General features: G+C 42.7%; 1 protein-coding gene across 1 annotated transcript in view; it reads right to left on the reverse strand.

The window, feature by feature from the left end:
• Window positions 1-236: 236 nt before the first annotated feature.
• Window positions 237-27,906, reverse strand: part of LOC106586279 (contactin-associated protein-like 5) — a 129,143-nt gene continuing 101,473 nt past the window's right edge. Inside the window, exons 12-24 of the mRNA XM_014173405.2 lie at window positions 21,499-21,618; window positions 20,713-20,913; window positions 16,122-16,278; window positions 15,755-15,882; window positions 15,378-15,548; window positions 14,418-14,636; window positions 12,859-13,098; window positions 9,029-9,253; window positions 5,415-5,548; window positions 5,120-5,207; window positions 2,797-3,000; window positions 2,330-2,404; window positions 237-2,164 (exon numbers count right to left, since the gene is read on the reverse strand). Coding sequence (XP_014028880.1) covers window positions 1,911-2,164; window positions 2,330-2,404; window positions 2,797-3,000; window positions 5,120-5,207; window positions 5,415-5,548; window positions 9,029-9,253; window positions 12,859-13,098; window positions 14,418-14,636; window positions 15,378-15,548; window positions 15,755-15,882; window positions 16,122-16,278; window positions 20,713-20,913; window positions 21,499-21,618 — 2,216 coding nt within the window. The 3' untranslated portion in view covers window positions 237-1,910. The remainder of the gene's footprint in view (window positions 2,165-2,329; window positions 2,405-2,796; window positions 3,001-5,119; window positions 5,208-5,414; window positions 5,549-9,028; window positions 9,254-12,858; window positions 13,099-14,417; window positions 14,637-15,377; window positions 15,549-15,754; window positions 15,883-16,121; window positions 16,279-20,712; window positions 20,914-21,498; window positions 21,619-27,906) is intronic.

Raw genomic sequence — 27,906 nt, forward strand, 5'->3', positions numbered from 1 at the left:
TTCCATTTTGCACATTTACCATAACAACATTTGTAGGAAGGAGGATGTAGTTTCACAGCGCATAATGAATGTTTCTACTATATCAGAATACAAAGGACCACCTCTTGGCTCTTACCATCCTTGGTCTATGTATGCTTCTACACACATGTAAAAACAACACAATCACACATATAAAGAAAATAAGAAAGTTATTGAGATACAGGTTATGTAGCATTAAACTTCTCTGAAAGAGATCATTATTTTTCAAAAAGAATGTTTGGTTTTATTAAACATATATTCATAATATACCTGTACAATTATAGCCATACAAAATGGGCCCTCAAAATAACCACAATATCAACATGAGTACAAAAAGGATTTCAGAGTCTCAGAGGTTAACCATAACTTGCTGTCAAGGACACTTTAATATGAAAGAAAAAATGTTTTCAGGCAATACTTCCGCCAATTTCATTATTTTGGTGATGGTGTGTTTATGAACTGTTGCTCATCAAAGATGTTTGCGTATACGATTTTCATTCTCATTCTCTGTTTTATTATTAATAAACTGTCAAACTGTGTTATTTTGCACTTAGTGCCGATTATCCTCTCCCACTTAATTTTCAGAGAAAAATTACACTAAACTAAGCATCAATATCCAGCATTAAATACCAGTATATACTAATCACTTTATACTGTAGATCTAACACAGGGATACTGTTGACGTCAAGCAGTAGCAATGAATTAAAAACTTTTAATAAAAAATACAATATAAAATGGTAGGAAATGCATGAACAGATCAAAGGTGTGACAGAATAAAATGTTTACTGAAGGAAACAAACAAAACAATAAAAATACAAAAAAAACAAATCTAAAAAGCTTGGGTGAACAACTAAAGCTTTGTATATGGCAGCTCTTTGAAGACTCCTCTAACCCTTGGCCGGCAGCCACTTCTGTGGTATATGATGGTTTGGTTTTCTTGCTAGGGGACCGCTAGCAGATGTTCCAGTTAGCTGGGTTATTTTTAAATTCCCTTTCTTGAAGCAAAACAATCCAGCCCAGCATGTGTCTTAGAAACCTCAAGAACATTGTGGAGAAAGAAGAATTTTAAATCAAACTTTCAAATAATTATAATGCAGGAAACCGGTCCGGGGCACATCATTTTTAATTGGCTTTATTTAAGGATGAATTTAAATGGAGATTTAATTTTAATATCAGTTTTTTGTGGAATTCATTTAATCTTAATTAATCACTGCATTATCAAGATCAGTAAAACAATACTTATCTTACTCTGTGTTTTTCAATAGTATATTATCTAAGATGGCCTTTGCGTTTAGTCTTTTCAACCATTCCATTCTGTTGAACATCTAACCATTTTCTTAAGAATTTGAAATAGATTCATTGCATCTGTGCGTAGATTCTCTGCGTCAGAACATGAGATTTCTTCCCCACATGACAGTGGGAGAGTTTAATCTTGGCCATCTACATACATTGAGCCACCAAAACAGTGCCACTGTCCATGTTTTCCTCTATGTGGCTTTATACCATAACATTGCCTACACTTCCTACAACATTGCCTGCCTATTCTAACCCTTCCAGGCTCTTTGTATTTCTATCATTGGATAAATCCATTGCACCATACCCATATGCTTCAATCTCTTATGGCACCATTTCCCTGTCCCATCACCAGCATCCGTAAGCCGACCGGCCAACATCGTTGCAGCTACAAGTCCTGTCCTACGAAATATCTAGACAGAAATGGGAAGACGTTCCCCACCAGGATATTCCCACAGTTCCCTAAAGGAGAATGAATTCTTCATTTCTACCGCAGAGGAGCGAGGAAAAAGTCTGGGTGTCTCCTCCCGTGCAGACAGCTGGACAAAACAGAATAAAGGTAAGCAGCGATGGCTAAAAGGCTTGGCTGGATGCTGTGGTCAGATGTAGTACTCCCTGTTGTCCCTGAGGGTGGCGCTGTCGTGGAGGTGGAGCTCTGTCCGGTAGGCTGATTCGGCCCGGTATACCGGTTCGGCCTGGTAGGCTGCTTCTCTCCGGTAGGCTGTTTCCAGGTTGTGTCGGTGCTCCTTCTCCTTGATGTTGGCATCTCTCTGGGCTTGCCGGTGTTGGTACAGGAAACGGGTCATCACCGCCACCACACACAGAGTGATGAAGACCACCGCTGACACCACTCCTGTAGACGAGCAAGGGTTAGGTATGACATCACAGGTTAGGTTATCAAGGAGACAACCACAAAAACTAGTGTAAGGTAAGAGAGCGAGAGAAAGGAAGAAAGAAAAATAGGCTAATTTCATATTAAGACAGGAACAATAAATTAAGACAAAATAGAGAAACAAACCTCCTATTACTGCTGAATCATGCCGGGTGTCATTGCCTTGCTGCTCCTTATCTTTGTTTGCTTTCGCAGCTTGATCTGGCAGAGAAGAAAAGAGAAACCGGCTAATTAATTAACTTTCAGTAATGAGTGAATGAGCTGTGCAGCCAATGGATGTTCCTCAACAGGGTGTATGTGGCAGAAGATAACGTATTTTTGTAACTGTGTAAACAATGATAACAAAACTTCCATTAGGCTTTCAGGCATCAGCTCATTGTGGTGTCGATTCGTTCCTGATTTATCCCTAAAATGTAATAATGATGCTTTAAGCCGGAGAAAAAACTGAACATCCACAGTTGATTCCACACACCTTCAAATGGCTTCCAGTATGAAAGCTGAACAGCTGTGGCATAGTAAACCAACAAATATATTTGTTCGACCTGAGTTTTATCCAGTTAGCTGAGTGGAGACTGTGTTTTACAATAGCTTACCTGAGAGTGGGTGTGAGGTTGTTGAGTCAGCCAGCACCCCACAGTTAGACTCCACCAGGTGACCCCGTACGCTGACCAATGAGCTGCCACGGTTTAGTAGCGCTGCCTTCAGTGGAGCCACGTGATTGAACTGGACTGATGAGAGGCAGCCAATGAAGCCCTTAGATCCTGCCTGCATCACCTCCTCATCAAAATTCTCTCCTCCTGTAATTCAGAATTAACATTGAGCTGTTAAAGCAGTATAGTCTCTCACTGGAAAGAAAGTTATCCCACAAGAGAACAAGTTTCTTGTGAGCTAAAACAAACAAAACATATATCAAATCAAATCCAATTTTATTTGTCACATGCGCTGAATACAACAGGTGTTGCTTACTTACAAGCCCTTAACCAACAATGCATTTAAGAAGTAAATAAAAATAAAATAAAAAAAGTGTTAAGTAAAAAATAGATAATAAAAAAATAACAAATAATAACAAATAATTAAACAGCAGCAGTACAATAACAAGCAAGGCTATATACAGGGGGTACCGGTACAGAGTCAATGTGCGGGGACACCGGTTAGTTGAGGTAAATGAGGTAATATGTAGGTAGAGTTAAAGTGATTGCATAGATTATAAACAGAGAGTAGCAGCAGTGTAAAAGAGGGGTCTGGGTAGCCCTTTGATCAGCTGTTCAGGAGTCTTATGGCTTGGGGGTAGAAGCTGTTTAGAAGCCTTTTAGACCTAGACTTGGCACTCTGGTACCACTTGCCGTGCGGTAACATAGAGAACAGTCTATGACTAGGGTGACTGGAGTCTTTGACAATTTTTAGGGCCTTCCTCTGACACCGCCTGATATAGAGGTCCAGGATGGCAGGAAGCTTGGCCCCAGTGATGTACTGGGCCGGACGCACTACCCCCATAGTTCTTGTGGTCGGAGGCCGAGCAGTTGCCATACCAGGCAGTGATGCAACCAGGTCTCTGACCTCCTCCCTAAAGGCTGTCACTGTTGTGTCATCGGCAAACTTGATGATGGTGTTGGAGTTGTGCTATGTTATGCAGTCATGAGTGAACAGGGAGTACAGGAGGGGACTGAGCACACACCCCTGAGGGGCCCCCTTGTTGAGGATCAGCGTGGCGTATGTGTTGCTACCTACCCTTACCACGTCAGGAAGTCCAGGATCCAGTTGCAGAGGGAGATGTTTAGTCCCAGGGTCCTTAGCTTAGTGGTGAGCTTTGAGGGCACTATGATGTGGAACGCTGAGCTGTAGTCAATGAATAGCCTTTAGCTCAGTACAGATGTTGCCTGTAATCCATGGCTTCTGGTTGGGGTATGTACGTACGGTCACTGTGGTGATGACGTCATCGATGCACTTATCACACCAGTATCACTACTTGCACATCATCATCTGCTCATCTATCACTCCAGTGTTAATCTGCTAAATTGTAATTACTTCGCTACTATGGCCTATTTATTGCCTTACCTCCTCACGTCATTTGCACACACTGTATATAGACTTTCTTTTTTCTTTTTTTTCTGTTGTGTTATTGACTGTACGCTTGTTTATTCCATGTGTAACTCTGTGCTGTTGTTTGTGTCGCACTGCTTTGCTTTATCTTGGCCAGGTTGCAGTTGTAAATGAGAACTTGTTCTCAACTAGCTCACCTGGTTAAATAAAGGTGACAAAAAAAATAAAAAATTGATGAAGCCAGTGACTGATGTGGTGAACTCCTCATGGCCATCAGAAGAATCCCAGAACATATTCCAGTCTGTGCTAGCAATTTCTGCTTTTATGATGTACAAATTAGTCATTGTGGAAGATATGTATGCAGAGCATATTTAATAGATCTTCATTTGTATGCTTTTGATTAGAGGAATGAGTGAGTAGGATACAGAGCGAGAGAGAGAGAGAGAGAGAGAGAGAGTTGGCTTTCTGCTTAGGTTATTGCATACAACTTTTATTTGCTCTCTGTCAAAACCCTTTTAGTCCCCATCAATGAATCTTTATTCAGCCTTTATTAGATTCAGCCTCCCCATCAATTAATCTTTATACAGCCTTTATTAGATTCAGCCTCCTTTGCCTCCTGAATTAAAGATAAAGGTTTCTATGGCAACAGCAGTGAGGGATATACAAATAATTATGCTACAGCATTGATGGTAAAATCTTTAAATCTGCATGTCCGGTTTTACAAAAGCTATTCTGAGAACGGGTTTGAAAATGTGGAGAAATAGGTGTGAACAGCATCACATAAAGTCATGAAACAACACACGTGTGCGCATGGTCCTCATTTCATTATTCAAAATAGCACCATGCATGGCAGTATCATTTCATAGGCGGGCTTACCGATGACTTTTCCCAAAGTCAAGGATCTGATTAAGATCAACTCCGCATCAGATGACAGGGTGTACTTTCTGTGGATGTCCTGATCGATCTGGGGGAATGTGGAAAGCAATCAAGTAATAAAAACGAGGATTACAGGAAATACTGATTCATCTAAATGGCTGCAGATTGCTGTAGTCCAGCTAAATTGTTTGGGAACTAAAGCACTTTCATAACAGTATACCAATATTGGCCAGATGCTGCGAAGGAATTACACTGCACAGGATCTACACCTCTTGTACATGTATCCATTGCTCACCTGTAGGAAGACATCTTTTCCCTGACGGTGGATTCTGATACGGTGGAGGCGTCCGTCTGCCAGGCTGCTGGGGCTGGGGCTGAACACATCTGGCTTCCTGTACACATGGAGACGATACCAGATCTGGAGACTCCCTGCAGAACACAACACAAACTGGGTGAAAACCATGCATTGAAAGATCTAAAACTCACAGTGCCTTCGGAAAGTCTTCAGACTACTTGACTTTTTGCACATTTTGTTCGGTTACAGCCTTATTCTAAAATCGATTAAATTACATTTTAAAAAATCAGCAAGCTACGCACAATATGCCCATAATGAGAAAGCGAAAACAGTTAAAATAAAATAAAATTGCAAATGTATTATCTGCGTAAGTATTCAGACCCTTTGCTATGAGACTCAAAATTTAACTCAGGTGCATTCTGTTTCCGTTGATAATCCTTGAGGTGTTTCTACAACTTGATTGGAGTCCACCTGTGATAAATTCAGATGATTGGACATGATTTGGAAAGGCACACACCTGTCTATATAAGGTCCCACAGGTGACAGTGCATGTCATAGCAAAAACCAAGCCATGAGGTCGAAGGAATTGTCCGTAGAGCTCCGAGACAGGATTGTGTTGAGGCACAGATCTAGGGAAGGGTGGCCTCTATCATTCTTTAATGGAAGAAGTTTGGAACCACCAAGGCTCTTCTTAGACCTGGCTGCCCGGGCAAACTGAGCAATCGGGGTAGAAGGGCCCTGGTCAGGGACCAAGAACTCGATGGTCACTCTGACAGAGCTCCAGAGTTCCTCTCTGGAGATGGGAGAAACTTCCAGAAGGACAACAATCTATGCAGCACTCCACCAATCAGGCCTTTATGGTAGAGTGGCCAGACGGAAGTCACTCCTCAGTAAAAGGCACATGACAGCCTGCTTGGAGTTTTCCAAACGGCATCTAAAGACTCTCAGACCATGAGAAACAAGATTCTCTGGTCTGATGAAACCGAGATTGAACTCTTTGGCCTGAATGCCAAGCGTCACGTCTGGAGGAAACCTGGTACCATCCCTACGGTGAAGCATGGTGGTGGTAGCATCATGCTATGGGGATGTTTTTCAGCGGCAGGGACTGGTAGACTAGTCAGGATTGAGTCAAAGCTGAAAGGAGCAATGTACAGAGAGATCCTTGATGAAAACCTGCTCTAGAGCACTCAGGACCTCAGACTGGGGCAAGGTGCACCTTCCTACAGGACAACAACCCTAAGCACACAGCCAAGACAACACAGGAGTGGCTTTGGGACAACTCTCTGAATGTCCTTTAGTGGCCCAGCCAGAGCCCGGACTAGAACCCGATCGAACATCTCTGGAGAGACCTGAAAATAGCTGTGCAGCAAAGCTCCCCATCCAACCTGACAGAGCTTGAGAGGATCTGCAGAGAAGAATGGGAGAAACTCCCCATATACAGGTGTGCCAAGCTTGTAGCATCATACCCAAGAAGACTCAATGCTGTAATCGCTGCCAAAGGGTCTGAATACTTATGCATATGTGATATTTCCTTTTTTTATATGTAATACATTCACAAACATTTATAAAAACCTATTTTTGCTCTGTCATGGGGTATTGTGTGTAGATTGATGAGAATTATTATTTTTGTTTAAATACATTTTAGAATTAGGCTGTGATGTAATAAAATGTGGAAATTCAAGGGGTCTGAATACTTTCTGAAGGCACTGTACCTTGATGTGTGGGACTATTGGACTTGTTTAAACCTTGCATCGAAGTCAATGTGAGGACTATGCAAATATCTCTAATTATCATTCGGGCTAAAGTATGCACCAAAATGAAAGCGTATTTTGAAATATCCATTAATTTGCCCTTTTGGTGCTTTGGAAATGTTATTGCCTTGTTTCTTCGAATTTGGCAATTTTCCATGAGCTATGCCGATGAGACTGTCCCAAGAGTTGTTTATTCATTAAAACGCCAGAGGCTTGACAATAACCTTTAATTTAAATAGATACATTTATCTCATGAGGATCACCTCACCTTAACCTATTCAATGCCCCACGCACATCTATCAATCTAAATTAGTTTGGAATGCCAAGAACTATATAAATGAAAATAGCATTATGACTGAATGAAAGAGAGGAGACAGGTTAAAGAAGGATTTTAAGCCTTGAGACAATTGAGACATGGATTGTGTATGTGTGCCATTCAGAGGGTGAATGGGTAAGACAAAAGATTTAAGTGTCTTTGAACGGGGTATGGTAGTAGATGTCAGTCGCACCGCTTTGAGTGTGTCAAGAACTGCAACGCTGCTGGGTTTTTCACGCTCAACAGTTTCCCGTGTGTATCTAGAATGGTCCACCACCCAAAGGACATCCAACCAACTTGACACAACTGTGGGAAGCATTGGAGTCAACATGGGCCAGCATCCCTTTGGAATACATTCAAAACCTTATAGAGTCCATGCACTGACAAATTGAGGCTGTTCTGAGGGTGAAAGGGCATGCAACTCAATATTAGGAAGGTGTTCCTAATGTTTTGTACACTCCAGTGTGCTTCTCTATTGATGCCCGTCAACAAAAGAGTGACGAAATTAAGATCCTACATTTGTAGATGTATAAATAGTTATCCTCGAACAGCCTCAATCTTCCTCCCACACACACGACACTAGATCAGAGAGGCAGAGAGCTTTGCATTATCAAGTGAAGATGGGTCAATACTACAATTCTAGCTCAGTTCGGCGAATGGTTTTATCTTGTGTTTGAGAAACCCCTGACAGTGCCCGGGTGTCGGAGATTACCGTGGATGAAATGTCCTCCTGATCCTCCAATATTTACAAAGGCGTGACTCTTCCACATGCCTCGATGAACACAAACGAGGATAAAGGAGCAATGACTTAAAGAAAAACGGGTGTAACTCAACACGATGCTGGTGGGCTTTCTGTTCTACTTGGAAGGATGTCAGATTAGAGGACTAAGGTGCGTGATCTGGAGTGTTCATGGCTTCGTTATGGATGAGGCTGAATAGGCTTAGACACATTGCTGAACCTGATCTGTCAAGGTTCAATTATTTTTTTATTCCGTTATGTAATGGATGGAAATATTCTCAACATGACATATTACTTCTTCCATATTTGTGAAGGGACTATAATTCCATCATTCTATTAAAAAAAAAACAGATAGCATTTTTTTGTGTTGAAGGTTGTGCAAGGCAACTTGGTTCTTTCAGCCTTTTGCTGTGAGGTACAATGGGAGAAAACACTCCTCCATATAATGAGATTAAATTCTGAATTTAGAGTTGCACTCTGCTAGCTAATTGAGGCATTATTACCCCCTTTTTGCTAAAGCCTTGGTGGAGTGCCAACCTTTTGCAGAAATATGTTCAAAGCATGGACAGGACACATTAGAAATGATTCAATTATTGTACGTACTACAGACCAGTGGAAGCTCCTGAGGCGAGGATGGCTTATAATAATGGCTGGACTGGAGTAAATGGAATGGTATCAAACACGTGTTTGATACCATTCCCTTCACTCCATTCTAGCCATTGCACTCCATTCCAGCCATTATTATAAGCCATCCTCCCCTCAGCAGCCTCCACTGTTACAAACAAATGACTGGTAGAGGTGTCCCTACCATTGAGTGCCAGGATGACTGCTATGTACTGCTGGCTGAAGGTGCTGACAGTGAGCAGCATGGCAGGGCTTTGTGTGGTCATGAAGCTGAAAGCCATGTTCTCTCTGGCCCTAGTGCTCTCTCTGTAGACTCTGGACGCCAGGGAGCTCCTGTTCTGCATCACAGAGAAAGGCTCCTGGAAGGTGTAGGTCACCGACGACTCTCTGTCAAATGACACAGACACCTCTGCATGGACACAGAGAGAGAGGATGGATCATTAGGGGAGTCATGCTATTATACACTGAATTCATTAGATCAATTGTTGATCACATTTTATAAGTTGTAGCTGCACTTAGCTGAACCTAATCACCAGTCAGAATAAAAAAAATGACCAACACTCCTGACAAATACACATGTTCTGTCAATGTCATCGGACGAAATAGAATGACATGTACCTCCTATAAGAAACAGAACACCCTTTGTTAAGGAAGTGTCTGCTCCATGATAATGGAGGCCTAGATTAGTGTGAATGTGAGAGCCAGATCCTCTCAGACAGACCAGAGAAAGCAGAGCAGCAAGGATTTGTCATCTCATCTTCTCCCTCTTTGATGTCTTTTTCAGATGGACTCCAATCTGCACTCTGAATGCCACTGATCTCAACACCTCCACTTTAAGAGCAAAGTGAACACCTCTCAAAACATTCCGTTCTTTTCTCTCCCCCTGTTCTCTTCAAAATTATTCATGGACAAAGACAGATATTGCATAATTATTGCTTTGTCTAAGCACATTCTCAGCGAGTTTTATGTTTTCATAACTAAGTTTCATAACAAGTCATGACTTAGTGGAAAGAGAATGAAAAGCGCTCCACCCACACAAGAGCAGACGGTGGAAATAAAGAAGAATCTACAAAGACAGAACAGGGTTATGATAAGTCAATATTGTTTTTTTTCTTAAACATGATTGAAGGCAAGGATTGCTTAACTGGAAAGAGGCTCAGGAACAAGTATATCCAGTGCTTCAGAGAAAAACAAGCTATCTCAAAATATGCAAGAATCCCACACATGTGGCAGTCGCTACATCATGCTTTTTGCTTAAAACTGCTCTTTCTAGCCTCGTTCATACCTGTGGCTAACATGGCTGTGTTTACACAGGCAGCCGGATTCAGGTCTTTTTTTTCACTAATTAGTATTTTCACCAATCACATCAGATGTTTTCTCATAATTTTTCAGAGATGATCTGATTGCCAAAAGACTAATTAGTGAAAAAAATATCAGAATTGGGCTGCCTGTGTAAAGGCATCCAATGTGTCCTTTGTCCTGATCTTATTTACTTTCTGATTGTGCCCACATTGTAACGGTTGCATCAACACATGGTAGTAAAATGTGTCTCTTATCCATCCCTGCATTGTGATCAGATATCCTGGTCCCTCCCTCTATGCTAATGTTTTGACAGATATTCTTTCAAAATAATATTTATTTATTTTAAGACACATATTGATGCCATAAATCAATGGCATAAATATGTGTCAATGATTTTATAGGGCGGGATGATGATTTAAATGGTTTCACTCTGGTGATCCGTCTACAATTGTAAGATATCCAGACACAATGCATCTGACGTAGGTGTTGAGGAAGATCAGATCACAGTCAGATCTTTAATCATCTACACTTGTCAAAAAAATGTGGGCACAATCAGAATGTGGAAAAGATCAGGACAAAGGACGCATGTTAGAACCAAGTATTAACGGGGCTTCTGTTGTAAAGTATGACTGTTCAAAACCTGGCAAGGTAAAAAAAGAGTTTCCACAGGGGAGTGGAGAAGTGTACATATGAGTGTAAAGGTTCACCAAACCCATGGTTCGGTACCTATTGTTGTTTTGGGGTCACGGTTCGGTTCGGTACAGCGGGAAAATGAAATGCCATTCAGAATGTTCCTGGCATTGTCTGTTGTGACAGGGTTGTTATGTTGGGCATCTCAAGTTTCCACTCTGATGCTGTGTTTGTAGCCATGAGGCAGGTGGAGTGCCAGGTAGCCTAGTGGTTAGAGTGTTGGGCCAGCAACTGATAGGTTGCTGGATCAAATCCCTGAGCTGACAAGGTAAAAAAATTATAATAATCTGCTGTTCTGCCCCTGAACAAAGCTGATAACACATGGTTCCTAGGCAATCATTGTAAATAAGAATTCGTTGTTAACTGACTTGCCTACTTAAATAAAAAAGGTGGAAGTGTATCAGTTGTAAATACCAGTTAGATGCGTTCATGTGATTTGAAGTCGTTGAGAAATGCAAATTGGCTGATGGCCAACAAGCTGCATAAAGTACAGCTATCATGCTTACAAAAATGTATAGAGCAAACAATAATAGATTGGTTTTTATAAATAATGTTTTGCTGTTGCATTTAACTTCTGGAAATGCTGTTCTACAGTCTGTTACCTTAGTAGGTGACGTCAGAGGTCACCATGTGGGAGAAGTGGGCGCTCAGGATGATAGATGAGTTTCCCACTAGTAATTACCATTTGGAGGGCCGTTCAAGTGGATTTTTCCCAGTCGTATGTGGTAAATTCCCACTTAGTTAGGAACGCACCGTGATACTGCCTCCTTGAGTGCCAGATGCGCAGTTGTGACTCTCATAAAGGGGGCATGTCTGTAGCACTGTACCTTTCCCACTCTGGGGTAATGTGATGGGCTGTCACTGTTAAGTAAGCGCAACACAGGGTGAATTGGCCAATTCATTGAAAAGTTTGCCTTTGGCTTGTTTATATAGCTGGGTTAGCTGACAATATCACTAACACAATGCGCATGCTTCAATGGGGCAGAAGTCCGTGAGTTGTTATGACTCTGAATGGCCAGATGGCTAGCAACAATGACAAGACTGCCATGTGGCGAATCGTGAGTGTCTAGTTTCAGCCAGTTTGTTTGAGGTGTTTTGACTGATTTCATGTCAATGCTAATATGGTTAGCTAGCTAACCAACAACTGTAACGATGTATTTAAGAGACAATAAGTGCTCATTGTGCACATGTATTTATGTTTTCAATAAACACTGAAGACTAAATATTGTTTACATGGTGTCAAGAATCTAAGCCAACCCCGTATGTTTTGCACCATATTTGCGCATGTCTTGGTTTTGTTGCTAAACAACAAACCCGTCTATAGAGCGGGTATTAAGTGTTTGCTGAAATGGGTGCTAGTGGGAAGGTCATAACGGGACTCGAGCACTTTCACGAGGTGCTGAAACCCCCATTCTGAACCACCATGAATGGGCGCATATCCGTGTCTATAAACCAAAGACTACAAAATGTAAACACAGCCTACCAATCGCTCTTTTTTTTGGCCCGGTCAGACTCAGCTGGCAAGGAATGCTTGAATGCAGAGGGGAGAAGATATTGTGTTGTTTTTTTCTTTGCATTTCCATCTTGCTCTGGCTGCATAGGCTATTCTCATTGAGTGTGGCGACATACTGTTAACGTTTTATCCACAACTCTCTGTCCATCATCGTTGTAATTTACTGGGAAGCCAAAATGTTCCCAAATTGTAGATTTAAACGATGACGGAGGATCGGCCACCGAACCGTTCGGCATGAATATGTGTACTGTTACACCCCTAGCTGTACAATACCAGTTGCATATGGATGTCATCACTCTATTGTATGATACATGCAGTGTGATGAGGACCTGGAGCATGTTCCAAGTACCAACTGTCTTAGATAAATTATTAATAATTTCAAAGTGTAAGCCTATTCTTATGTCTTAATCATTGTGTTTTAAGTGTTTTTCCATTTAATAATTCATCATAGACAATCTCATGAGTGATCCCATTTACATCTAGTTTTTTGGGGGCATATCCTCACAGACCTTCCTTGCAGGAGGGTCCCCCGTAAGCAGACTGTGAGCAGTCACAGACATAGCCGCTGTTCTTCTCGATGCACCTCCCTCTGTTGTGGCAGAGACTGCTGGAGCCGCTGCAGTGGCCGGGGCAGCCCGCACTTACGCCCGGGGTCATCTTAGCCCGCTCCTCCAGGTTAAAGGTCATGCCATTTATATTCAGAGTTCTGATGCATCCCATGAAGCCCCTCTGCCTGGCCGCTGTTCCCCCTGGAGGAGGGACCATAGGTTATAATGACTTGATATGGCTTTTACAGTGTTATAACACATTTATAATTAGTATATTATGCATAATATTCCACAGAGTACTATCTGCTGTTCCTACTAGAGGTGAGACTGCAGTTTATAGCTAGTTAATAACGCCTAATAGAATGCTATAACAGATGTATAACTACTCTATATACATAATACAGTCCAGGAAACCCCTCTGTCTGGCTGCTGTTCTCCCTAGAGGAGGAGATGACACGTTATATACATTAGAAAACATTTCTAACTAGTCTTTATACATATGAAAGCACCCCACTGATTTACTGCAACCCTTGATTTAATTCCAGTAAGCATCTATGACATCTCTGGAACTATTCATGTGTGAGAGGCCTCATTAAGACTAACTATATGCAAATATGGAAGAATATCTATAACGATGAAGTGTTGGGCAGACCTTTCAAGCCATTATGAGCAGAAGAAACAGTATAGCTCCCGAATGACAAATCAAGATTTATGGCCAAATAAAGGTTTAATCTCAGGAAAAGCTCATTGGGAATTTCTTATAGGGAACCCATTCATGTGTGTAATGCCTTGGCATAACCAGAAAGTTACAGTGAAATAATGATAATGAATATGAAAAAGAATCTCTAATAGCATTATAATTCATACCTTGACCTTCTGTCAAATTTGAGGACACTGTAAATCCTGAGATAGCAACTGTACTGAGACAATACAGTATATCTCTGGTGGAACTTGAGGGGAAAAGGCCACAATTAAAGGCTGCCTAATGAAATAAAATATATTATAATCTACTGAGGCCAAGGCCAGCCCTACCAACACACAGCTGGTTGTTGAGACTAAGAGCAGACCAGCCTATCCACAAAGATCTAAGGCTATGAGGACAAGCCAGCCCTACCCACAAACAGCTGGCTGTTCAGACTGAGACTAAGGCTATGAGGACAAGCCAGTCCTACCCACAAACAGCCGGCTGTTCAGACTGAGACTAAGGCTATGAGGACAAGCCAGTCCTACCCACAAACAGCTGGCTGTTCAGACTGAGACTAAGGCTATGAGGACAAGCCAGCCCTACCCACAAACAGCTGGCTGTTCAGACTGAGACTAAGGCTATGAGGACAAGCCAGCCCTACCCACAAACAGCTGGCTGTTCAGACTGAGACTAAGGCTATGAGGACAAGCCAGCACTACCCACAAACAGCTGGCTGTTCAGACTGAGACTAAGGCTATGAGGACAAGCCAGCCCTACCCACAAACAGCTGGCTGTTCAGACTGAGACTAAGGCTATGAGGACAAGCCAGCCCTACCCACAAACAGCTGGCTGTTGAGCCGGAGGCGGAGGTGTCCATCAGATGGAGCTTCCAGGAAGCGCAGGGGCAGCTGGTCCACCTGCAGAGAGGCCTCCTTCACATTGCGCTCTGCCCTCACATAGTGCCACTGCCTGTCATTCAGGGGCACATGGGACTTGACGGCAAGGACCATCCCCCCGTTTCCCACGTCAAAGGAGAACGTCACCACGGACGGAGCTGAGGGAGCAGAACAGGATGAGAATAGCTGACAGTCAGGTCACAGAGAACTCATCCTTCACATTTTGTACTTCCATTTTCCTGTCAACGGTTTCTCACATTTTCCCTTCAATAGAAGTACATCCGCACAATGAGTTCTGAGAATTACCTTTCCCACCCCCTGCCACCCCTCCAACCCTCTTTCATGCTTTTTCTTTCTCCAGGCACATGGGTCATTTTCTGCATCTACTCAAAGCTAAGTTTACAGCTTGATGATATAGCGCTGTAATTGTGCTTTATAATACATCTTATAATTTAGATTACATTATGAAGTTTATATCTGGATGGACAGCTTGGACAGCTTTTTGAAGCACGTCATCCTATATAACTACTGCTGTACACAAGTTTTATATTAATATATTGTCCATAATGTCTATATACACCATTATATACGTAAAGTATATTTATATTACAGACTCAGACATTGCTCAACCAGATATTTCTTCATTCCTTTATTATTTTGGGGGGGATTTGTGTGTATTGTTTTGTATTCTTAGCTATTACTGCACTGTTAGAGCTAGAAACATAAACATAAGCATTTCACTGCACCTGCGATAGCATCTGCAAAATATGTGTACGCGACCAATACAATTTGATTAGATTTGTGATTTTATGTCACATGTAATGCTCTCATGAAATGAAGTGCAGATTATTTCTGAGCATGTGTGTGTTTGTGCGTGCGTGTGTGGCCCACAAACTCACAGCTAAGCTCCACTCTGATGAAGTCCTTGAGGCCCAGGTCCTCCAGAAAGACTCCTGATGGGACGCTGGTCTTGAAGTAGAAGGAGATGTCAGCGCTGAGCTCTGCCTGGAGGGTCGGGAAGTGCAGGTAGGATGACTCCTGGTAGAAGGACGCCGCATTCCACACAGACTCTAGAAAACAGGAAATACACATTTCTTCTAAGAGGAAAGTCTTGACTCACATAAGAAAGATACAGAGATGAGGATGAATATCTTGGGACTGAGTGGAGCGTTTGAACATACTCAATATTTCATCAGCATTTGGCCTGGAAAAACAAGGATGTTTAAAGGGACCATCTGTAGGATAAAAATGTAACAAAACAGAAGAGTTCACCTACTGTCACCATAACAACGCAGTGGGCCGATTCTGTAGATCGCCTCAGAGCCTGTTCTGTTGGTGTCTCCAATCACGATCTCACTCACTGGTAAGTGCTCTTTGTAGGAGAGGACTCCTGTGTCATTAGCCCTGCAATACAGAGAGGAGAGCATGCTCTCTGTGGAAGGAATCAAACAATGATGGAACCCTCGCCTCCCCTGTCGTGACCCACTTAATCTCAATATTTGACACAAGGTAATATTCTGAATACTGTACAAATGTGGAAATATAAGATGAGACAAGAATTAGAAGATATGCACACAGATTCATAGCTAAATCATATTGATGGACAGGGCAGTAGATACACAGAGAGCCATTTGCATTGTTACCATGAGTCTGTGTCGGCATCACAGTTGCAGAAGTAGTTCATGTCCATGCAGTTTTCCTCCAGGCTGCAGGAGCACTGCTGAACCCCCGGCAGGAAGCCTCCCCAGTAAGTCCGTCTCTCTCCACCCTGGTCCACCCACCAGGACAGGGGGCTGCCATCTGCACCAACCACAGTATTACAATTAGGTCCACATATAGAGTAGCATAATCTGTACAGCATCTGTTGGCATCCCATGGCATTGTGTCAATGAACCCTCAGTGATGCCAGTTAGAGAGGCAGGGCTCATTTCCTGGAGCATCTGTAAGTGGCCCTGCTACAGCCATCCATCAGACAATGTGACTCTGCATTAGAGACACTCCAGGCCTGTAGGGAGCAGCCCCTTAGCTCTCAGACTGTACTCTTAAGACAGGAGAGTGGTGGGAGAGTGGGGACCGTATAATAGGAACATTACATTGAGAGTAATTTGATAAGTGTGGGCATGGGGGTTTGTAACAGCGGTACTGGTCAAGTCACACTGACAGACATTGACAGTGTATGTTGTGGGATAACGGATTACAGTGTACCAACGTATGTTATCCAATATTCTTCTGCCTTTGGTCATCATGTCAAATTGACATTGTTACTCAATTGAAACGAAGTAGAAATGGTTTAGGAATAACAAATTATATGGAAATAAGATTAGTATATACAGTTGAAGTCGGAAGTTTACATACGCCTTAGCCAAATACATTTAAACTCAGTTTTTCACAAATCCTGACATTTAATCCTTGTAAAAATTCCCTGTCTTAGGTCAGTTAGGATCACCAATATATTTTAAGAATTTGAAATGTCAGAATAATAGAAGAGATAATGATTTATTTCAGCTTTTATTTCTTTCATCACATTCCCAGTGGGTCAGAAGTTTACGTACACTAAATTAGTATTTGGTAGCATTGCCTTTAAATGTTTTAACTTGGGTCAAACATTTCGAGTAGCCTTCCACAAGCTTCCCACAATAAGTTGGGTGAATTTTGGCCCATTCCTCCTGACAGAGATGGTGTAACTGAGTCAGGTTTGTAGGCCTCCTTGCTCGCACACACTTTTTCAGTTCTGCCCACAAATTATCTATAGGATTGAGGTCAGGGCTTTGTGATGGCCACTCCAATACCTTGACATTGATGTCCTTAAGCCATTTCGCCGCAACTTTTGAAGTATGCTTGGGGTCATTGTCCATTTGGAAGACCCATTTGCAGCCAAGCTTTAACTTCCTGACTGATGTCTTGAGATGTTGCTTCAAAATATCCACATCATTTTCTTTCCTCATGATGCCATCTATTTTATGAAGTGCACCAGTCCCTCCTGCAGCAAAGCACCCCCACAACATGATGCTGCCACCCCCGTCCTTCACAGTTGGGATGGTGTTCTTCGGCTTGCAAGCCTCCCCCTTTTTCCTCCAAACATAATTATGGTCATTATGGCTAAACAGTTCTATATTTGTTTCATCAGACCAGAGGACATTTCTCCAAAAAGTACGATCTTTGTCCCCATGTGCAGTTGCAAACTGTAGTCTGGGATTTTTTATGGCGGATTTGGAGTAGTGGCTTCTTCCTTGCTGAGCGGCCTTTCAGGTTATGTCGATATAGGACTCGTTTTACTGTGGATATAGATAAATTTGTGCCTGTTTCCTCCAGCATCTTCACAAGGTCCTTTGCTGTTGTTCTGGGATTGATTTGCACTTTTCTCCCAAAGTACGTTCATCTCTAGGAGACAGAACGCGTCTCCTTCTTGAGCGGTATGACGGCTGCGTGGTCCCATGGTGTTTATACTTGCGTACTATTGTTTGTACAGATGAATGTGGTACCTTCAGGCATTTGGAAATTGTTCCCAAGGATGAACCAGATTTGTGGAGGTCGACAATTGTTTTTCTGAGGTCTTGGCTGATTTCTTTTGATTTTCCCATGATGTCAAGCAAAGAGGCACTGAGTTTGAAGGTAGGCCTGGAAATACATCCACAGGTACACCTCCAATTGACTCAAATGGTATACATTTGCCTATTAGAAGCTTCTAAAGCCATGACATCATTTTCTGGAATTTTCCAAGCTTTTTAAAGGCAAAGTCAACTTAGAGTATGTAAACTTCTGACCCACTGGAATTGTGATACAGTGAATTTTAAGTGAAATAATTGTTGGAAAAATTACTTGTGTCATGCGCAAAGTACATGTACTAACCGACTTGCCAAAACTATAGTTTGTTAACAAGATATTTGCGGAGTGGTTGAAAAACGAGTTTTAATGACTCCAACCTAAGTGTATGTAAACTTCCAACTTCAACTGTACTATAATTTGAGTTTGGAGTGGTGGTAATTCTACACCAGAGGATTTGCCCATATTCATGCATTGATGCTAAAATTATGTTTGATATAGAAGGTAGCAGGTAGTGGTTAGAGCGTTGGGTCAGTAACCGGGAAGGTTGCTGGATCAAATCCATGAGCCGACAAGGTAAAAGTCTGTCGTTCTGACCCTGAACAAGGCAGTTAACCCACTGTTCATGTAATTATAAATAACAATTTGTTCCTAACTGCATTGCTTAGTTAAAGTGAAAATATATATAGCCTGATTTTAATATTTGCATCAAGATTCTTTCAAAAAAGTTCAACCATCATGATGAATCGCAATGAATCAGTTGTTTGCTTTCCATTAGCGTCGGATATAGTTTGAGGATATAATTATGGTTTTGTGGAGTCTGGGATAAGAGCCAGGTTAATAATTCAACAAAATGCAGGGCATACACTTCCATAGATCAGCTTAATGGAAGTGGTGTCCGTGTCTTGTTTTCCAGTTAAATCAAAGTAATCACGAGGAAATTGGTTTCCAAACGTGCTCAAACAAAGGGGAAGATCTGATTAAATCTATATTTCCATATAGGGATATGCGCTACCGTCTCAAGGAGTTAGGAAGAACTTATTTATCAAGACCCTTCCAGAGAATAAATTACTTGGAATTTTCAATGACAGAAGAGACAAGGTGATGCTTTCATCTAGATAAATGGTGAGGGTAAATGTTTCCTGTTACTCAAATATGATGTTATGTATGATCTTCCTGTCATTATCGTGAAAAGGTGAGCAATATAAAGTTTCCCTTTTTCATGCAGATGAAACATGTACATATGAAGTAGAAGTTATCATGTTATGATAATCCGCTTTTTACAAATCCCTTCTTGTTTGCTTCAGTTCAACCTCTTTTAGTTTTGCACATTATGCAGCTTATATTTAGCATACGGATCTATTTCTGTCTCTGGCAAATGAAGTGTACGCCTGGCCATAATGATAACCTTTCTGTAAAGCTTCTTATGATGTAGCATGAAAAAAGCCATATTTTATACAGCAGGATAGAAAGTGCATCACTAGCTAGGTTTCCATCCAATTGGCGACAGATTTTCATGCAAATATTCTACAATCTGCATAAACGAAATATTAACATTTCCCACCAGTGCTATGTTTCCGCGAAACTGACTTTTTGAGGATAAAAACCAGTGTGTGATGACGTAGTCAAGACGAAATGTACATTTTCGCTTAAGTTTTCATGTACTGAATACAAACCTAAAGTTGAATGTGTTTCCATTGCATTTTCAACTTTACCGACAGTTTTGTCACAAAAACTGTTGTGTTAAGTAGAAAATGTACCTACTCTGGTCTTGGTACCTGGGCTCTAGCCAACAGCTCACAGATACAGTGCGGGTAGGCTGTGAGGGTAGGCTAGTCTACATGATGAGATTATTATGGGTAAGAGCGAGAATGTTTTTATTTGTCAAACGGTAATCAAGCATCGATCATCATGTCACCAGAATAAGAGCTGTGATATTTAATGGAAAGCAGCATCAAGCTCATCACCGTGCACTTTACCGACACAAAAAGATCCCAACATGTTGAATGAACAAATGCTCTGTCTGCATTTATAAAATTACACCGAATCTTCCTGTTTCCATTACAGCTGTCATGATTTTTTTTTGTACTTTATGACTTTACTTGCATAAAAAACTGGATGGAAACATGGTTACAGCGGTAATATAAGGAGCATCTTTTGTTTGCAAGTCCAATTACAGTGAGCTGTGGTTTTAAATCTCTTATTTTTTAGACAACAACGGTTTCTGAAGCATTCAAGTAAACAATGAAAGCAATTATGTTTTGTTTCATATCTACTGGGCCTGAAAATAAAAGTATTTTCTTCCTTTAATGATCTTGTTGTTTGGGCATAATAAAGTTGTTTATTGTCTGCGGTGACATTGTATTCACCTCATAGAGATCTGACTACATACATTTTTCATAAATGATTAACCTATAGTTGGGTTCTCCCCAAGCGATGAGAAAACTGAGGGAATAAAGGGGTCTCACTAGCTAGATGAATTCTTCAACTCCCCATGCGACGGCACACAAACAATGTTCAATAGAATTTATACAGCTGGGAATAGACAAACTCTACATGGACAAACAATGGGTAATAAATGGGTTGTGCTTCGGTTGCCTGCTAACTGAAATGTGCTAAATATCTGTAACTGAACTGTTTTGAGGAGATAAAGTTTCAATCACGTTACAAGCCAATACTGGAAATGCTCACCCCAAGTGTTAAAGAGGCGGGACTTCCTGCAGCTGTATACTACTTCCTGTTGACACTGCTCTGACCCGGCCACGAGGGCCATCAGTTGTTCAGTTGAGGCGCTGTAGTTGAACTTCATAACGTAGGGCTTTTGGAGAGTAGAACCCTGGACCCTGACTGGATCTGTGCTGTTGTGGGTCACCACTGTCCACACCTTGTCCTCTACACGCACAATATTGAGAAAATAAACAGGTTTTAGTTTAGTTTATTTTGACACTTTTAAAAACAGATGTAAAAGGCACATGCATAAATAGAATAATTGAGGATGACAAGTCAGAAAGTCAGAGTCAGAATCTGAGAGCACAGTACTGATTGTACGTTAAGTTTCATTTCGGGGAGTGATTTGAATATGATGTATAATTATTCATGATCCTGTACCAAACTGGGAGGTATTTACATATCTGACAGTCCCCCTAATTACCAGTCAGTCTCTGTCAACCTCGCTAGAGTGCATTCTGATTTTACAGATATGAAATGGTCTAATGTGGCTGCTTCCCAAATAAAGGGATAAAGGGAAAAGAAAAACGCATTTAATCCAGAATGTACCTGTCTTAAATAAAGCCCATGAAGATCAATGAAATAGACTGAGATTGATCTGAATCATCATAACATTGTTGGATTATGATCAATGGTAATCCGATCTAAAGTATAATTCTGGCTGAAAATCTAGATTAGTCTGACAACAAGATCATAAAGGCCATCAGTCTAAATGTCTATGTAGGGTTGAGGGCCAGGATGGCAGCTCACCTGTCATGTTGCAGTAGACCTGTGTCGCCCCCAGAGGTGCACTGCCATCTGGATCAATGGAGAAGTAGCCTGAGGAGCTGCCAGTCAACCTGTAGGCCTCACATGATGCCTCATAGATGGCTACAGAGGAACACACGGGAGTAGAGAATGAAAATACAATTTGAGTAGGGTAAATGTAATAAAATATTGTCACAGGCTGTTACAAAAAGAAAAATGCTTGCAGAAACAGTTTTATTATGGGGTTGTGTATATTTTTATATGTTTCCATTTAAAATGTGATGGTGGCCTAGCAATAATTATAGTGTCTCGATCTCATCAAACACCCTCTAAGTATGCATAACAATCTATGGCTAAACCTTAAAACAACATATTAGATATGGAAATAGTGAGACTAGATTGTTAATTTACATAGTGAAACAGAATGGGAATAGTGGTCAACCCTGTCGCATACAAACTCAGCAAAAAAAGAAACGTCCTCTAACAGTCAACTGCATTTATTTTCAGCAAACTTAACATGTGTAAATATTTGTATGAACATAACAAGATTCAACAACTGAGACATAAACTGAACAAGTTTCACAGATATGTGACTAACAGATATGGAATAATGTGTCCCTGAACAAAGGTGTGGGGGGGGGGGATCAAAAGTAACAGTCAGTATCTGGTATGGCCACCAGCTGCATTAAGTACTCCAGTGCATCTCCTCCTCATGGACTGCACCAGATTTTCCAGTTCTTGCTGTGAGATGTTACCCCACTCTTCCACCAAGGCATCTGCAAGTTCCCAGACATTTCTGGGGGGAATAGCCCTCGCCCTCACCCTCCGATCCAACAGGTCCCAGACGTGCTCAATGGGATTGAGATATGGGCTCTTCGCTGGCCATGGCAGAACACTGACATTCCTGTCTTGCAGGAAATCATGCACAGAACGAGCAGTATGGCTGGTGGCATTGTCATACTGGAGGGTCATGCCAGGATGAGCCTGCAGGAAGGGTACCACATGAGGGAGGAGGATATCTTCCCTGTAATGCACAGCCTTGAGATTGCATGCAATGACAACAAGCTCAGTCTGATGATGCTGTGACACACCGCCCCAGACCATGACGGACCCTCCACTTCAAAATCGATCCCGCTCCAGAGTACAGGCCTCGGTGTAACGCTCATTCCTTCTACAATAAACGCGATTCCGACCATCACCCCTGGTGAGACAAAACCGCGACTCATCAGTGAAGAGCACTTTTTGCCAGACCTGTCTGGTCCAGTGACGTTGTTGCCGGTGATGTCTGGTGAGAACCTGCCTTACAACAGGCCTACAAGCCCTCAGCCCAGCCTCTCTCAGCCTATTGCGGACAGTCTGAGCACTGATGGAGAGAGAGTGTGTTCCTGGTGTAACTCGGGCAGTTGTTGTTGCCATCCTGTACCTGTCCTGCAGGTGTGATGTTCGGATGTACCGATCCTGTGCAGGTGTTGTTACACGTGGTCTGCCACTGCGCGGACGGTCAGCTGTCCGTCCTGTCTCCCTGTAGCGCTGTCTTAGGCATCTCACAGTACGGACATTGCAATTTATTGCCTTGGCCACATCTGCAGTCCTCATGCCTCCTTGCAGCATGTCTAACTCATGTTTACGCAGATGAGCAGGGACCCTGGGCATCTTACTTTTGGTGTTTTTCAGAGTCAGTAGAAAGGCCTCTTTAGTGTCCTAAGTTTTCATAACTGTGACCTTAATTGCCTACCGTCTGTAAGCTGTTAGTGTCTTAACGACCGTTCCACAGGTGCATGTTCATTAATTGTTTATGGTTCATTGAACAAGCATGGGAAACAGTGTTTCTCGTTCTGCGAGCTCACAGAACAGGGTTCCGGGCAGCCGAGCGGAAATGGAGAAAAACTCGCTTCCCTGCAGACCTGGTATCCTTTCACTCCCTCCTCTCTACATTCTCCTCTTCTGTCTCTGCTGCTAAAGCCACTTTCTACCACTCTAAATTCCAAGCATCTGCCTCTAACCCTAGGAAGCTCTTTGCTACCTTCTCCTCCCTCCTGAATCCTCCTCCCCCTCCCCCCCCCCTCCTCCCTCTCTGCGGATGACTTCGTCAACCATTTTGAAAAGAAGGTTGACGATATCCGATCCTCGTTTGCTAAGTCAAACGACACCGCTGGTCCTGCTCACACTGCCCTACCCTGTGCTTTGACCTCTTTCTCCCCTCTCTCTCCAGATGAAATCTCGCGTCTTGTGACGGCCGGCCGCCCAACAACCTGCCCACTTGACCCTATCCCCTCCTCTCTTCTCCAGACCATTTCCGGAGACCTTCTCCCCTACCTCACCTCGCTCATCAACTCATCCTTGACCGCTGGCTACGTCCCTTCCGTCTTCAAGAGAGCGAGAGTTGCACCCCTTCTGAAAAAACCTACACTCGATCCCTCCAATGTCAACAACTACAGACCAGTATCCCTTCTTTCTTTTCTCTCCAAATCTCTTGAACGTGCCGTCCTTGGCCAGCTCTCCTGCTATCTCTCTCAGAATGACCTTCTTGATCCTAATCAGTCAGGTTTCAAGACTGGGCATTCAACTGAGACTGCTCTTCTCTGTGTCACAGAGGCTCTCCGCACTGCTAAAGCTAACTCTCTCTCCTCTGCTCTCATCCTTCTAGACCTATCTGCTGCCTTTGATACTGTGAACCATCAGATCCTCCTCTCCACCCTCTCCGAGTTTGGCATCTCCGGCGCGGCCCACGCTTGGATTGCGTCCTACCTGACAGGTCGCTCCTACCAGGTGGCGTGGCGAGAATCTGTCTCCGGACCATGCGCTCTCACCACTGGTGTCCCCCAGGGCTCTGTTCTAGGCCCTCACCTATTCTCGCTATACACCAAGTCACTTGGCTCTGTCATATCCTCACATGGTCTCTCCTATCATTGCTATGCAGACGACACACAATTAATGTTCTCCTTTCCCCCTTCTGATAACCAGGCGGCGAATCGCATCTCTGCATGTCTGGCAGACATATCAGTGTGGATGACGGATCACCACCTCAAGCTGAACCTCGGCAAGACGGAGCTGCTCTTCCTCCCGGGGAAGGACTGCCCGTTCCATGATCTCGCCATCACGGTTGACAACTCCCTTGTGTCCTCCTCCCAGAGTGCTAAGAACCTTGGCGTGATCCTGGACAACACCCTGTCGTTCTCCACTAACATCAAGGCGGTGACCCGATTCTGTAGGTTCATGCTCTACAACATTCGCAGAGTACGACCCTGCCTCACACAGGAAGCGGCGCAGGTCCTAATCCAGGCACTTGTCATCTCCCGTCTGGATTACTGCAACTCGCTGTTGGCTGGGCTCCCTGCCTGTGCCATTAAACCCCTACAACTCATCCAGAACGCCGCAGCCCGTCTGGTGTTCAACCTTCCCAAGTTCTCTCACGTCACCTCGCTCCTCCGCTCTCTCCACTGGCTTCCAGTTGAAGCTCGCATCCGCTACAAGACCCTGGTGCTTGCCTACGGAGCTGTTAGGGGAACGGCACCTCCATACCTTCAGGCTCTGATCAGGCCCTACACCCAAACAAGGGCACTGCGTTCATCCACCTCTGGCCTGCTGGCCCCCCTACCTCTGAGGAAGCACGGTTCCCGCTCAGCCCAGTCCAAACTGTTCGCTGCTCTGGCACCCCAATGGTGGAACAAGCTCCCTCACGACGCCAGGACAGCGGAGTCAATCACCACCTTCCGGAGACACCTGAAACCCCACCTCTTTAACCTGTTAGGGCTAGGGGGCAGCATTTGCACGGCTGGATATTTTTTTTTTACCCGATTTAATCTGGTTACTAATCCTACCCAGTAACTAGAATATGCATATACTTATTATATATGGATAGAAAACACTCTAAAGTTTCTAAAACTGTTTGAATGGTGTCTGTGAGTATAACAGAACTCATTTGGCAGGCAAAACCCTGAGACATTTTCTGACAGGAAGTGGATACCTGATGTGTTGTATTACCTTTAAACCTATGCCATTGAAAAACACAGGGGCTGAGGAATATTTTGGCACTTCCTATTGCTTCCACTAGATGTCACCAGCCTTTACAAAGTGTTTTGAGTCTTCTGGAGGGAGATCTGACCGAACAAGAGCCATGGAACGATGATGGCCCATTAGACACCTGGCGCGCGAGTTCATGTTGGGTACCCTCGTTCCAATACGTTATAAAAGAGTATGCATTCGTCCACCTTGAATATTATTCATGTTCTGGTTAAAAAGGCCCTAATGATTTATGCTATACAACGTTTGACATGTTTGAACGAACGTAAATATTTTTTTTCCCCTCGTTCATGAAGTGAAGTCCGGCGGGCTTAGATCATGTGCTAACAAGACGGAGATTTTTGGACATAAATGATGAGCTTTTTTGAACAAAACTACATTCGTTATGGACCTGTGATACCTGGAAGTGACATCTGATGAAGAGAATCAAAGGTAATGGATTATTTACATAGTATTTTCGATTTTAGATCTCCCCAACATGACGACTAGTCTGTATCGCAACGCGTATTTTTCTGGGCGCAGTGCTTAGATTATTGCAAAGTGTGATTTCCCAGTAAGGTTATTTTTAAATCTGGCAAGTTGATTGCGTTCAAGAGATGTAAATCTATAATTCTTTAAATGACAATATAATATTTTACCAATGTTTTCTAATTTTAATTATTTAATTTGTGATGCTGACTTGACTGCCGGTTATTGGAGGGAAACGATTTCCTCAACATCAATGCCATAGTAAAACGCTGTTTTTGGATATAAATATGAACTTGATAGAACTAAAAATGCATGCATTGTCTAACATAATGTCCTAGGAGTGTCATCTGATGGAGATTGTAAAAGGTTAGTGCATCATTTTAGCTGGTTTTATGGTTTTGGTGACCCTGTCTTTGACTTGACAAAACATTACACACAACTCTTGTAAATGTACTGTCCTAACATACTCTAAATTTATGCTTTCGCCGTAAAACCTTTTTGAAATCGTAAAACGTGGTTAGATTAAGGAGATGTTTATCTTTCAAAGGGTGTAAAATAGTTGTATGTTTGAAAAATTTGAATTTTGACATTTATTTGGATTCAAATTTGCCGCTCTTGAAATGCACCTGCTGTTGATGGAGTGCACCACGGAGCCCATAGAGGTTAAGGAATACCTGGGATAGGATAAAGTAATCCTTCTAACCCCCCCCCCCTTAAAAGATTTAGATGCACTATTGTAAAGTGGTTGTTCCACTGGATATCATAAGGTGAATGCACCAATTTGTAAGTCGCTCTGGATAAGAGCGTCTGCTAAATGACTTAAATGTAAATGTAAATGTAAATGTTTACACCCTTTACAATGAAGATCTGTGAAGTTATTTGGATTTTTAGAAATTTTCTTTGAAAGACAGGGTCCTGACAAAGGGACGTTTCTTTTTTTGCTGATTAGTATACACTATATATACAAAAGTATGTGGACAACCCATCAAATTAGTGGATTCGGCTATTTCAACCTCACTCGTTGCTGACAGGTGTAGAAAATCGTGCACACAACCATGCAATCTCCATAGACGTAGATTGGCAGTAGAATAGCCTTACTGAAGAGCTCAGTGACTCAGGATGCCAGCTTTCCAACAAGTCAGTTTGTAAAATTTCTGCCCTGCTAGAGCTGCCCCGCTAGAGCTGCCCCAGTCAAATGGAAACGTCTAGGAGCAACAACGGCTCAGCCGTGAAGTGGTAGGCCACACAAGCTCACAAAATGGGACCACAAAACGGGGTGCTGAAGGGCGTAGCGGATCTTCTGTCCTCGGTTGCAACACTCACTACCGAGTTCCAAGCTGCCTCTGGAATCAACGTCAGCACAATAACTGTTCTTTGGGAGATTCATGAAATGAGTTTCCAAGGCCGAGCAGCCGCACACAAGTTTAGGTTTGACAGATGCCAGGAGAACGCTACCAACCCCAATGCATAGTGCCAATTTTAAAGTTTGGTGGAGGAGGAATAATGGTCTGGGGCTTTTTTTCATGGTTCGGGCTAGGCCCCTTAGTTCCAGTGAAGGGAAATCTTAACGCTACATCATACAATGACATTCTAGATTATTCTGTGCTTCCAACTTTGTGGCAACAGTTTGGGGAAGGCCCTTTCCTGCTTCAGCATGACAATGCCCCCAGTGCACAGAGCACTGACCTCAACTCATCGAACACCTTTGGGATGAATTGGAACACTGACTGCGAGCCAGGCCTAATCGCCCAACATCAGTGCCCGACGTCACTAATGCTCTTGTGGATGAATAGAAGCAAGTCCCTGCAGCAATGTTCCAACATCTAGTGGAAAGCCTTCCCAGAAGAGTGGAGGCTGTTATAGCACCAAAGGGGGATCAACTCCATATTAATGCCCATGATTTTGGAATGAGATGTTTGA

Source organism: Salmo salar, chromosome ssa25, assembly GCF_905237065.1.
Source record: "Salmo salar chromosome ssa25, Ssal_v3.1, whole genome shotgun sequence".
Classification (NCBI taxonomy): Eukaryota; Metazoa; Chordata; class Actinopteri; order Salmoniformes; family Salmonidae; genus Salmo; species Salmo salar.